Source organism: Nycticebus coucang, chromosome 14 (assembly GCF_027406575.1).
Source record: "Nycticebus coucang isolate mNycCou1 chromosome 14, mNycCou1.pri, whole genome shotgun sequence".
Lineage (NCBI taxonomy): Eukaryota > Metazoa > Chordata > Mammalia > Primates > Lorisidae > Nycticebus > Nycticebus coucang.
The window spans coordinates 66,814,260-66,828,750 of NC_069793.1; the positions used below are offsets into that span (position 1 = coordinate 66,814,260).

The window sequence follows — 14,491 nt, forward strand, 5'->3', positions numbered from 1 at the left end:
TTTCTCAGGCTGGTCTCGAACTCGTGAGCTCAAGCAGTCTACCCGCCTCAGCTTCTCGGAGTGCTAGGATTACAGACATGAGCCACTGCGCCCTGCCTCATGATTCTTTTAAAACCAAGTTAGCTCACATTACCCCTTTGCTCAGAATTCTCCAATTGTATGCCATCTTACTCAAAATAAAATCTACAATCCCTACTGTGGCCTAAAAGGCCTTACATAATCTGCTAACTCATTTTATACTACTTGATCAGCTTTAACTGTGCTGATACCCTCCTTAGTGATCAAGCACCTTTCCATACCAGGATCTTTGCACATTCGTTTTTCGGATATCTATATGGTTTAACTTCCTTTGTTTATTGAGGTTTCTGCCCAAATGCTATCCCATCGGAGAGGCTCTCCCTGACTACCCTATGTAAAGTACCTCCCTTGTGTCTAGCTCTATCCCCTTACCTTCCTTTATTTTTCTTCATAACACATGTCACCACTTGATATTTTATATATACATATATATATACACATATATATACATATATATATATATATATAATTTTTTTTAGAGACAGAGTCTCACTTTGTCGCCCTTGGTAGAGTGCTGTGGCATCACAGCTCACAGCAACCCCCAGCTCTTGGGCTTAGGCGATTCTCTTGCCTCAGCCTCCTGAGTAACTGGGACTATAGACGCCCACCACAACGCCCAAATATATATATATATATATTTTTTTTAATTGTCTCCCCCCATCACTGACCATAAGAAGCATGGGGATAAGACTTTGTTGTTTTTATTAACTGCCCTATCTCTGGGGCCTAGAATGGTGTCTGGCACATAATAGGTGTTTAGTAAATGTTTGTTTAATGAATGGACCCACATAATGACCTGGTAAAACGTGATATTATCTCAATTTTATATGTAAATAATTGGGGTCCAGAGAGGTTGTTAATCTGTTGCTCTAAGATAACATGGGTAATTTGGGTTAGAATTAGGATTCAAACTCAAGGGTTTTTTTTCTTTTTTTTAGAGACAGAGTCTCACTTTGTCACCCTCAGTAGCGTGCTGTGGCATTACAGCTCATAGCAACCTCCAACTCCTGGACTTAGGCGATTCTCTTGCCTCAGCCTCCTGAGTAGCTGGGACTACAGGCACCTGCCACAACACCTGGCTATATTTTTGTTGCAGTTTGGCCGGGGCCGGGTTCAAACCTGCCACCCTCGGTATGTGGGGCTGGTGCCCTATCCACTGTGCCACAGGCACCGCCCAAACCCAACGTTTCTTTTGCCCTGTTATGCATATGGAGTGCAGCCTCCCCATTGTTTTTCTCTAGATGGTGATGAAATGCATTTGATAGTTTATTCCTCTATTCAGTCAATATGGACCAAGTGGCAGACACAGGATATAAAAGAATGAATTGTGTATCTTCATGGACTACTTGGCACTCAGAAAACTGGATGGTTTCTTAGCCCTTTATATTATTGAAGCCTTTCTCCTTTTATTCCCTTTTCATCTTAATCTGTTTTTCCATCATTAATCAGTCAACTATCATTTGATAAACATTTAAATATGATACCATCCCTGGCTCAGCACCGGTAGCTCAGCTGCTAGGGCACCAGCCACATACACCATGGCTAGTGGGTTCGAACCTGGCCCGGGCCTGCTAAACAACAATGACAACTACAGCAAAAAAATAGCCCGGCATTGTGGCAGGCACCTGTAGTCCCAGCTACTTGGAAGGCTGAGGCAAGAGAATTGCTTAAGCCTAAGAGCTGGAGGTTACTGTGAGCTATGGTGCCAAGGCATTCTACGGAGGGCAACATGGTGAGACTCTGTCTCAAAAAAAAGGTACCATCCTAGGCATTTTACATGTTATGTCTAATCTTTACAAAAATACTATAGGACAAATAGAAATATCATCATGTTACAAAAGAAGAAGCTGACTCAGGGAGTTTAAGGTAGATTTTCAGTCCTATGAGGCTGTACTATTATTTCTGTATTTTAAAGATTTGATAACTGAGTTTTAGTGCTATCAACTTGCCTAAGCTCACAGTTTAGAAATGGTGAGGATAGCATTCAGCATTCAGATATGCTTTTCTCCAGCTTATTCAACAGTTTAATTTCAAAGCTCCTCAAGATGCAGAAATGAATACCTCTGATTACTTAGCTGAACAGAGCCGTATTATTCTCTGTGTTCTCTGGCTCCTCTGTCTAGCCTGGCTCTCATCACTGTCCCTTCTCCATCTTCTCTGAGTCTGATCTAATAAGGCAAAACTTATATCCCTTTCTCCTAGGCTGTTGGAAGAAACACCTCATTAGTTCTCTTGCCTCAGTGTCCTCTCTTCCCATTCATTGCTCATCTGATCCCAGGTTGAACTTTCCAAAACTTAATTGATAGAGCTTCCCGCTGCCTATGCAGAGTTTAGACCAAACTCCTTAGCACAGTGTATAGCATTCTTCATGTTTTCATGTCTGACCCTCTATCCCCTAATTACTTCTTCAGCCTTTTTTTGTGAGATGGAATCTTACTATATCGCCCATGTTGGTCATGAACTTCTGGCTTCATGTGATCCTCCCATATCAGCCTCCTTTTCCTTTTTAGTTTTATCTTTCACCCTGCCCCCCTGTTGCTTAAGTTCCACTTATATCCTGCTGCTTGCTATTCCCCAGACATACCTTTTCATACTTCTGCCTAGAATACTTTTCCTACAATGCTAAATAATCAAAAATATTTCCTCATTTTTTAAAATTCAGCCCAAAATAGTTCTGTCTCTTTGGTAGAAGTGACCATACTTTCCTTTGTGTCCCACTGAATCTTGAACATGTTTCTATATGTTCTATATATGTCATGCTATATTGTGGCTCACATTTGTTTACCTGTGTCTTTTCAAACTAGATCATGGTTAGAAACATTTTACTTATATATGTATCCTTGGGACCTGGCACTTTATGTGGCAAATATAACAGTAGGTGCTTATTAATGTTTTGTGGAATAAAAAGGGAAGGAGCCAGTAGGGAAGGACCCAATATTGACATATCTTTAATGAGGAGAAGACAAGTTTTGGTAACTGTGCAAATAAAATATTGGTATCTAGGGTGGTGCCTGTGGCTCAGTGGGTAAGGCACTGGCCCCATATACTGAGGGTGGTGAGTTCGAACCTGGCCCTGGCCAAACTGCAACAAGAAAATAGCAGGGTGTTGTGGCAGGCGCCTGTAGTCCCAGCTACTCGGGAGGCTGATGCAAGAGAATCACCAAAGCCCAGGAGTTGGATGTTGCTGTGAGCTGTGACGCCATGGCAGCGATAAAGTGAGACTCTGTCTCAAAAAAAAAAGTCAAAATCTTGGTATCTAATTGTATTCAATATACTTTCTCCTTCTTTTTAGGTTTAGAACTTCAGGAGAGAATCCCATCTATTCTTCAGGTAAGCAGTTATTTCCTGATGTAGTCTGCCTGCTTTAAGTGACTCTCTAGCACTCTTTAATAATTTGTCCAGCCTGGGCATGGTGGCTCATACCTATAATCCCACAATTTGGGAGGTCAAGGTGGGAGGATTGTTTCTATTCACATAATTTGGGAGATAAAGGTGGAGGCTAGGAGTTTGAGATAAGCCTGGGCAATGTAGCAAGGCCCTGTCCCCACTAATAGTAATATTAATAATTTGTGTATAAGGACACCTAACGATCTTTGAAAAGAGCATCCCAGACCAAATCCCACCCCTTATGTGGAATAGAGCCATGGTGAGAACATGAAGTAGTGGTTAAGAGCAAGAGCTGTATAGTAAGGTTAGATTCCAGCTCTGCCACATACTTAGTCTGTGATAATTGGCTATCTTTCTATTGCTTAGTTTCTTACCTTTAAGAAGATGGGAATACTTACTTGGCAAGGGAAATATCATAATCACAAAGGTGATTTTCCCAGGGTGAGGCTTATCCATGCACTCTGGATGTGCTAACCCCTGCATTTTGTGGGAATCTCGACTACATAATTTGAGGTAGTGGGGGATTGTGTTTGTGCTTTCCCCTTTAAAAATTAAAAAAAAAAAATACGGATAATTGTAGTACAAACTACAGTGAGCTATTTGAAAATTCAATAAGATAAAACAAAGTGTTCAAGAAAGTTACCTGCTATTCATCATTAATAGTTCTGCTTTTGCAAACCTGTCTTTTATGTCAATCATCAGGCAAGCTTTTCTCACACTAGTTTATTCAAAAATGAATATCCAGAGGCGGTGCCTGTGGCTTAAGGAGTAGGGCGCCAGCCCCATATACCGGAGGTGGAAGGTTCAAACCCGGCCCTGGCTAAAAAAAAAAAAAAAAAACTGCAAAAATGAATGTCCATTCAATCTGATTAGCTCAATGAATTTCAATCTCTGTTTCAACCCAATCACTTGCCTTATTTGCTTTGTTATTATGTGACAAATTTCAAAGCAGTTATTGGATTTTAGTGACATCTGTCATGTGACTAGAGAGTAGCAGAGATAAAGGAAGAAGAGTAAAGAAGGGAACTAACATTTACTCAACATCTTCTATGCACAAGGCAGTGTTTAAGAGGTTCTTTGTAAGTTAATTATTTTAGAAAATATCAGCTATAGGGGATCACTATTTCTCTTGGGCCCAAACCCAGCATCTCAAAATATGGGCTTTTATTTGTATTTATTTATTTATTTAACTTTTTTTTTTTGAGACAGAGCCTCAAGTTGTCCCCCTGGGTAGAGTGCTGTGGCATCACAGCTCACAGGAACCTCCAATGCCTGGGCTCAAACAATTCTCCTGCCTCCGCCTCCCAAGTAGCTAGGACTACAGGCGCCTGCCACAATGCCTGGCTATTTTTTGGTTGCAGCCATCATTGTTGTTTGGCGGGCCCAGCTGGATTCGAAACCGTCAGCTCAGGTGTATGTGGCTGGCACCTTAGCTGCTTGAGACACAGGCACCAAGCCTTATTTATTTATTTATTTATTTATTCTTTGAGACAGTTTCATTTTGTCACTCTTGGTAGAGTGCCGTGGCGTCACAGCTCACAGCAACCTCCAACTCCTGGGCTCAGGTGATTCTCTTGCCTCATCTTCCCTAGTAGCTGGGACTATAGGCACCTGCCACAATGCCTGGCTATTTTTTGTTGCAGTTTGGCCCGGGCTGGGTTTGAATCCCTCACCCTTGGTGTAAGAGGCCAGCACCCTACTCACTGAGCCACAGGCGCCACCCCCTATTTATTCATTTATTAAGACAGATTCTCTCTCACTTTGTCACCCTGAGTGCTGTGATGTCATAATTCACCGCAGCCTCAAATTCTTGGGCTCAAGCGATCCTCTTGTCTTGGCCTTCCAAGTAGCTGGGACTACAGGCACCCTCCACAATGGCCAGCTTATTTAGAGATGGGGTCTTGCTCTTGCTCAGACTAATCTCTAACTCTTGAGCTCAGGCAATCCACCTGCCTCAGCTTCCCAGAGTGCTAGGATTACAGGTGTGAGCCACTGTGCCTGGCTCAAAATAGGGGCTTTAAAAAAACTTATACATTCTCTTAAACATGTATTGTACCAGGGCTTTGTGTCAGATACAAAATTAAAAGGATACAGGCTGGGTGTGGTGGATCATGCTTATAATCTCAGAACCTGATGTGGAAGGATTGCTTGAGGCCAGCAGTTGGATATCTGCCCGGGCAATATAGGACAACACCATTTCTAAAAAAAGAAAAAATTGCCAAATGCAGTGGATCATGCCTATAGTCCTAGCACTCTGGGAGGCTGATGTGGGTGGATTGCCTGAGCTAGGAGTGCTAGGCCAGCCTGAGCAAGAGCAAGACCTCCTCTGCAAAAAATAGTCAGGCATTGTGGCTGGTATCTATAAGCCCAGCTACTCAGGGGGCTGAGGTAAGAGAATTGCTTGAACCCAAGAGTTTGAGTTGCTGTGAGCTACAACACTCTACTAAGGGTAACAAAATGAGACTCTGTCTCAGAAAACAAAGCAAAACAAAATAAAAATTATCTAAGCATGGTGGTGTAAGCCTGTAGTCCCAGCTACTCAGGAGGCTGAGATGGGAGGATTGCTTGAGCTTAAGAATTCAAGGTTATAGTGAGCTATGATCATGCCACTACACCCCATCCTGGATGACAGAGTGAGAGCCTGTCACTGGGGAAAAAAAGGATATAGTCATTGCTGTTTATAGTCTTAAATAATTCCTCCTCAATAATAATAATACAATAAACACTCTATACCCACTACTTAGATTAAACTTTTATTAACATCTTGTCATACTTTGTTAGATGTCATGATGCTTCATTCCTAAATATGTTAGCATGCATTTCTAGAAATAAGTATATCTCTACATTCTGTTAAAGAAACACACCGTTAGAAAAAAAAAAAGAAACACACCATTATTTCATTCAAGAAAGTTAATAATAATGTCCCAATATGTTGTAATACCCTATCCATTTTCTCATTTATCTTCAAAATGTCTTTTGTCAGTATTGTTTATAATTAAAAGCTAAAGAAATTTCACACTTTGCATTTTGCTATTTCTCACCTTTAATCTATTAAAGTTCTGCCACTTTTTTTTCCTACATAGTGATTTTTTTTTTTTGAGACTGGGTCTCACTATGTTGCCCTCAGTAGAGTGCTGTGGCATCACAGCTTATAGCAATCTCAAACTCTTGGGCTTAAGCAATTCTCTTACCTCAGCCTCCCAAGTAACTGGGACTACAGGTGCCTGTCACATTGCCCAGCTATTTTTTTGTTGCAGTTGTCATTGTTTAGCAGGCCCAGGCCAGGTTCAAACCCACCAGTCTTGGTGTATGTGGCTGGCACCCTAACCACTGAGCTACAGGCAGCAAGCCCCTACAATAGTGATTTTATTTATTTATTTTTTTGTAGAGACAGAGTCTCACTTTATGGCCCTCGGTAGAGTGCCGTGGCCTCACACAGCTCACAGCAACCTCTAACTCCTGGGCTCAAGCGATTCTCCCACCTCAGCCTCCCGAGTAGCTGGGACTACAGGCGCCCACCACAACGCCCAGCTATTTTTTGGTTGCAATTCGGCCGGGGCTGGGCCTGAACCCGCCATCCTCGGTATATGGGGCCGGCGCCCCACCAACTGAGCCACGGGCGCTGCCCGATTTTTTTTTTTTTTAATAGGACCATTTGTCTTCTAGAATGTCCACCCTTCTGGATTTGTCTGATTATTTCCTTGTAGTGTGGTATTGCATGTTCTTCCATTCCTTCCTACAAATTGGAAGTTAAATCTAAAAGCTTGACTAGATTCGAGTTATACAGTTTTTATTTGTTTGTTTGTTTGTTTGTTTTGAGAGGGGTTGAGTGCCATGGTATCATAGCTCACAGCAACCTCAAACTCTTGGGTTCAAGCAATCTTCATGTCTCATCTTCCCTACTAGCTGGGACTATAGGTGCCCACCACAATGCCCAGCTAATTTTTCTATTTTTAGTAGAGATAGTTTCTCACGCTTGCTTAGACTGGTTGAACTTCCGAGCTCAAGTAATCCTCTTGCCTTTGCCTTCCAGAGTGCTAAGATTATAGATAGGTATGAGGCACTGTGCCTGGCCTCAAGTTAAATAATTTTAGCAAGAAAACCTCATAGCTCATGCTTTAAACTTAATATTGCATCCTATCAGGAGATTTAAAAAACTTCACCAAAAATATCTGATCATAAAAATGAAAAGTATGCACTGGTGTGCATCTGTAGTCCCAGGCTGAGGCAGAAGGATCGTTTGAACCCAAGAGTTCCAGACCAGCATAGGCAACATAGCAAGATGCTGTTTAAAAAACAAAAAAAGTGAAAGGCAGTCGTTTTAGAGAATATGGAAAATAAATACATATGCATGCAAGTAAAAAGCTCAAAATGAAGAAGTAAATAAGATTATTGCTTAACCTCTTGGCATATATCCTGCCTATTCTTTTTCTCTGTTGTGAAATTTTATATATATTTTTCTTTTCTATGTATGTGTGTATATATGTAGTTGCAGTAATGGGAACAAATAATATATAATGCCTTATAATCTGCTTTCGTTTTCATTTACTCTATGGTGAACATGTTTATACAAAAAAATGTGAACATGTTTATACAAACAAATACATTATCATTATTTTGAATGGCGTTATAGTACTGTATTAAATGGAACAATTTTGGGAGGAGGATTCTGAATTTGAATTTTGAGCTGGAGTGCCATGTTAAAGTTGTATTAAGTATCCCATTGGATACAGTGATCTTGAGCTGAGTCTGAGTTGAAACTATAAATTTGGATATCATCATTTTGTCAATTTTATTTGAACATATATTAATGAATGTGATCCCCAAAGGAGAAAAGGCAGACAAGAGACCCAAGGATTAGTCCCTGTGGAACTCCAACATTAAAAATTTGGGTAGGGTGTGAAAGAGGTTGCCGATGAGGTTGAGAAAAGGAGAACAGAGTGGAGAAAACCAGAATGCTGTATTTTCTTTTTTTTTTTTTTGAGACAGAGTCTCTGTCCGTCACCCTGGGGTTGAATGCCCTGGTGTCATACTCACAGCAACCTCAAACCCTTGGGCTCAAGTGACTCTCTTGCCTCAGCCTCCTAAGTAGCTGGGACTACAGGCGCTTGCCATGACACCCAGCTATTTTTAGAGACAGGGTCTTTCTCTTGCTTAGACTGGTCTTGAACTCCTGAGCTCAAGCAATCTGCCTGCCTCAGCCTTCCAGAGAGCTGGGATTACAGTTGTGAGCCACTGTGCCCAGCCAGAGTGCTATATTTTCATGGCAGGCAAGAGGAGAGTGTTTCAAGGACAGAGTGGGTGGGGCAGTAGCTCATTTGTGTAATCCTGGCTGTTTGGGAGGCCAAGGTGGAAGGATTGCTTGATGCCAGGAGTTTAAGAACAGCCTGAGCAGGTGGCGCCTATGGCTCAATGAGTAGGGTGCTGGCCCCATATACTGAGAGTGGTGGGTTCGAACCTAGCCCCGACCAAACTGCAACAACAACAACAAAAAGAACAGCCTGAGCAAGAATGAGATCTCATCTCTACAAGAAAATAAAAAATTAAACAGGTGTAGTGGCAAATGCCTATAGTTCTAGCTACTTGGGGAGGTTGATGCAGGAGGATTGCTTGAGCCCAGGAGTTTGAGGTTGCAAGGTTGCAGTGAGCTATGCCTTGAACTGGACACCATGGTACTCTAGCCTAGGTGACAGAGCAAAAAAAAAAAACAAACAAAAAAAAACAAACAAGGAACTGGGCGTGTTGGTTCACGCCTGTAATCCCAGCACTTGGGAGGCATAGGTGGGTGGATTGTCTGAGCTCACAGATTGAGACCAGCCTGAGGGAGAGCAAGACCCCCATCTCAAAAAAATAGCCAGGTGTTGTGGCAGGTACCTGTAGTCCCAGCTGCTTGAGAAGCTGAGGCAAGAGAATCACTTGAACCCAAGAGTTTGAGGTTGCTGTGAGCTAAAACACCATGGCACTCTACCAAGGTGACCAAGTGAGACTCTGTGTCCAAAAAAAAAAAAGGAGGAAAAGTTGTTCAACCATGTTACAGTTTCAACCATATGTTGTTGAGAGATCAGAAAAGATAGGAATTTAGTAATATTCCTTGGATTTTAGCAACATAGAGGTCATAGGTGATTTTAAGGAGGATAATCTGTGTGGGTGGGATAGGGTGGGTTGTGAAAATTAGCCATGAGTTGACAAGTCAATAAGAGTCCCAGAATTAGAGAAAACTATTGTCGACAATGCTTTTAAGAAGTTTGAGGCTGGGCATAGTGGCTCACACCTGTAATCCCAGCACTTTGGGAGGCCAAGTTGAGCGGATCACTTGAGGCCAGTAATTTGTGACCAGTTTAAGCAACATAGCAACACCTTGTCTCTTAAAAAAATAAAAAAATTAGTTGGGCATGGTGGCATGTGCCTGTGGTCCCAGCTACTTGGAAGGGTGAGGCAGGAGAATCCCTTGAACTCAGGAGTTTCAAGTTGCAATGAGCTATGATGATGCCACTTCCCTCCTCCAGTCCACAAGACAGAACCAGCCCCGCCTCTAAAAAAAAAAAATTGGGATAGCCCTGGCCAAGAATCTAATTACAAGTTATTCTCTCCATTCAATAAACTGTTTTTTCTTTTAAAGTCATGTACAATGCCAGCACCAGGCAAATAATATGTAAGTGTAAATTTAAACAAAACGAAATTGGCTACCAGATTTTTTTCTTTGTTCCTGCTTGATTAGCCCTGCTAACAGTGTTTGTTTCAATTCTGAAGGAGAAATTAAAAATTGTTTACCCCCCATCCTGGATTGATGAGTTTAGTTTCCAGGTTAGTAAACAAGGACATTGAATGACAATCTTCTCTAGTGTATACATGTAAAGGAAAGGGGAGTGATGTGGGGAAAGTCAATATATGATTACATCTTGCAAAGAGTTTCCAAGCTTCCTTTTGAAATCCTGGGGTTTTGTCTCTTCCTTCAGGGAAGAGTTATCTTTTCTCTCAGGAGGCTGCCCTGTTAACGTGACAGCAGGAAACCCAACTTATTGATACAAAATAGGAGGTACAATTCAGTTGAACTTACTGGTAATAAGAGGCTTTCAAACTTGTAAATTTTATAATTAAAACAACTGGTTAACCACTGGTAATTTGACCAAAACCTTTCATTTAAAGGGGGAAATGGCTCATTTAACTGTGGTTTGAACCAGATTGTTAATTAACCAGCTGCTTTAATTATAGGAATTGCCCCACATTGAATTTGAAAATGTCTCCTTGCTAAGGAAGTCCACTAGATAAGAGGCCAAGCCAAGCATTGGTAATACTTTCACCTAAGTCTGTCATCATCTCAGAGGTCAATTTGGCTTCTGCATTTTGAAACTACTGGCAAGGGATTGAATTTCTATGTAAAGATGTTGATTGGCATCTTAGTTTTTCTCTTTCTTTCTTTTCTTTCTTTGGACAGTCTCGCTTTGTCACCCTGGATAGAGTACTGTGGCATCATAGCTCACAGCAACCTCAAATTCTTGGGCTCAGGCAATCCTCTTGTCTCAGCCTCCCAAGCAGCTGGGACTACAGGCGTCTGCCACAATGCCCAGGTAGTTTTTCTAGTTTTAGTAAAGACAGAGTCTTGCTTTGCTCAGGCTAGTCTCAAACTTCTAAGCTCAGGTGATCCACCAGCCTTGGCCTCCCAGAGTACAAGGAATACAGGCATGAGTCAGTGCAACTGGTCATATCTTAGTTATCTTTCTTATTTATACAAAATGTTTTATTATTTAATGGAGGCATGAAAGAGCTATGAACCATGAACTAAACTCAGGATATTTGTTTAGGACAGCAGAAGAATTTCACAGAGATGGTGACATTTGAGCTGGTCCTGAAGCCTGTGTCGAATTGTATTGTGAGAGGTGTAGCCCCAGTAAGGGGGATAGTCCAGCAAGGAATGAAAACTGCTGTGTTTATACAGAATGGCAAGTGTAGTTCTGTGACTGGAGAATAAGGTTTTTTAAAGGCCTGGAGAGTTGGAGAATGAGATGAAGTAATTTAAACCAGATTATAAAATCAGGATCCTTAAATTCTTGCCTAAGAAGTTCGAACTTCAGCCAGTAGAATACTATCAGAAATTTTAAAATATGGCGAAGTCTTTTTTTTTTTTTTTGAGACAGAGTCTCACTGTGTCATCCTTGGTAGAGTGCTATGGCATCACAGCTCATAGCAACCTCTAACTCGTGGGCTTAAGTGATTCTGTTTCCTCAGCCTCCCAAGTAGCTGGGACTACAGGCGCCCGCTACAACTCCCTGCTATGTTTTTCTTGCAGTCATCATTGTTGTTTAGAAGGCCCGGGCCAGTTTGAACCTGCCTGCCACAATGTCTGTGGCCGGCAGCCTAACCACTGAGCTACAGGTGCCGAGCCGGCAAAGACTTTCTATCTTTCATTATTGTCTCTGTAGTGCCTGGTGTGATGCCTGACAAATAATAAATACCTGTATTAGGGCGGTGCCTGTGGCTCAGTGAGCAGGGCGTCGGCCCCATATACCGAGGGTGGCGGGTTCAAACCCAGCCCCGGCCAAACTGCAACAAAAAAATAGCCGGGCATTGTGGCGGGCGCCTGTAGTCCCAGCTACTCGGGAGGCTGAGGCAGGAGAATCGCCTAAGCCCAGGAGTTGGAGGTTGCTGTGAGCTGTGTGACGCCACGGCACTCTACCGAGGGCAATAAAGTGAAACTCTGTCTCTACAAAAAAAAAAAAAATAATAATAAATAAATAGACATGCTCACTTGATCCTTAAAAAGAAAAAATAAATTAAAAAAAATAAATAAATACTTGTACTTTAAAAATAAGTGATGTCTCTTTTCTGGCTGGAACAATGGAGGGTGTTGAAGAGAAGAAACAGGAGGTTCCTGGTGTGCCAGAAACCCTTAAGAAAAAGTGAAAGAATTTCGCAGAGTTCAAGATCCAGCGTCTGAGAAAGAAATGTGCTGAAAAGATGCTTCGAAAGGCAAGGAGGAAGCTTATCTATGAAAAAGCTAAGCATTATCATAAAGAATACAGGCAGATGTACAGAACTGAGATTCGGATGGCTAGGATGGCAAGAAAAGCTGGCAACTTCTAGGTACCTGCAGAACCCAAATTGGCATTTGTCATCAGGATCAGAGGTATGGTGTGAGTCAAAGGTCCGAAAAGTGTTACAGCTTCTTCTCCTTTGCCAGATCTTCAGTGGAACTTTTGTTAAGCTCAAAGAGGCTTCCATCAACATGCTTAGGATTGTAGAACCATGTATTGCATGGGGGTACCCAAATCTGAAGTTAGTAAATGAGCTGATCTACAAGCGTGGTTATGCCAACATTAATAAGAAACGAATTGCATTGACTGATAATAGTTTGATTGCATGATCTTTTGGTAAATATGGCATCATCTGCATGGAGGATCTGATTCATGAGATCTATACTGTTGGAAAATGCTTCAAAGAAGCAAATAACTTCCTGCGGTCCTTCAAATTATCATCTCCATGGGGTAGAATGAAGAAAAAAACAACCCACTTTGTAGAAGATGGAGATGATGGTAAGAGGGAAGATCAAATCAATAGGCTTATTAGAATGAACTAAGGTATCTGTCCTGATTGTTTTGTAATCTGGTCAGTTAATAAACAGTGACTGCTTTCAAGAAAATAAATAAATAAAAATAAGTGGTGTGTTGTTGAATTAATGAAAGAAAACCGGATGATTAGATTTATGTTTTAAGAAGGTTTTTTTTGAGACAGTTTCACTTTGTCACCCTCAGTAGAGTGCAGTGGCAACACAGCTTACTGCAACCTCCAACTCCTGGGCTTAGGTGATTCTCTTGCCTCAGCCTCCCAATTAGCTGGGACTATAGCCATCCACCACAATGGCTGGCATTTTTTTGTTGCAGTTTGGCCGGGGTTGGGTTCAAACTCAGCACCCTCAGTATATGGGCCCAGTGCCTACCCACTGAGCCACAGGCGCCGCCCTAGGAAGATTGATCTGTCAGCTGTAAAGGATGGAATGGGGGTGGTATGGGAAGGGTACAGGGACATAAACAACAACTTAGTTGGGGCTACTGCTTTTATTTCCTAACTCTTCCTTCTACATGTCTTCTCCCTACTCCCTTCACAAAACAACCACATGATCTTTTTAAAATGTGTATCAGACATATAATTTCCGGGCAGCGCCTGTGGCTCAGTGGATAGGGCACTGGCCCCATACACCGAGGGTGGCAGGTTCAAACCCAGCCCTGGCCAAACTGCAACAAAAACTGTAGTGGGACTATAGCTACTCGGGAGGCTTAGGCAAGAGAATTGCCTAAGCCCAGAAGTTGGAGGTTGCTGTGAGCTGTGACATTATGGCACTCTACCAAGGGCGATAAAGTGAGATTCTGTCTCAAAAAAAAAGACATAATTTCCTTGCTTATGTCTGTTCAGTATGAAATCACGACCCATAAGGAGACCCAGCAAGGTTGATGACCACCACTTGCCTTAGTCTCTTTGGTATATTCTGTCTCTCCCATTTTGTTTTAGCCACACTGACAGCCTTTCTGTTTTTTGAATGTCACAGCAGTGTCCCAGATTAGGGCCTTTGCACATATTTTTTCCTCTATCTGGAATATTTATCCTTCACTTTTTCAACTACTAAAGTCCTATTTGTCTTCCAAGTCTCATTTTATTTATTCGTTTGAATAGATAATATGCACATTGAACAAATTTTAAAAGGTACAAATGAACATAAGTAATTCCTTTATCTTCTAGCCACTTACTTCCCCTCCCAGGGCATAAGCACTATTACCATTTTCTTCAGAATGCTAGTCTCAGTTAAAAATCTCATTTTTTCAGAGAGGCCTTTCCTAATGCTCCATCCTAGAATATGTTCACCATAGCCTTCTGTGCCTTTTTTTTTTTTTTTTTTAGAGACAGAATCTCACTTTATTGCCCTCGGTAGAGTGCCGTGTATCACAGCTTACAGCAACCTCCAACTCCTGGGCTTAAGTGATTCTCTTGCCTCAGCCTCCTGAGTAGCTGGGACTATAGGCACCCAGCAGAACAC

The 14,491-nt window shown here is 41.8% G+C and overlaps 1 protein-coding gene and 2 pseudogenes across 2 annotated transcripts in view; all 3 read left to right on the plus strand.

Annotated features, from left to right (window-relative positions):
* Nucleotides 1-14,491, plus strand: part of MRPL48 (mitochondrial ribosomal protein L48) — a 75,331-nt gene that overhangs the window by 9,892 nt on the left and 50,948 nt on the right. For both annotated transcript variants that reach the window (XM_053560632.1, XM_053560633.1), the window contains exon 3: nucleotides 3,371-3,408. In XM_053560632.1, coding sequence (XP_053416607.1) covers nucleotides 3,371-3,408 — 38 coding nt within the window. The remainder of the gene's footprint in view (nucleotides 1-3,370; nucleotides 3,409-14,491) is intronic.
* LOC128566208 (uncharacterized) lies at nucleotides 3,856-4,010 on the plus strand (annotated as a pseudogene).
* LOC128564807 (60S ribosomal protein L7-like) lies at nucleotides 12,301-13,039 on the plus strand (annotated as a pseudogene).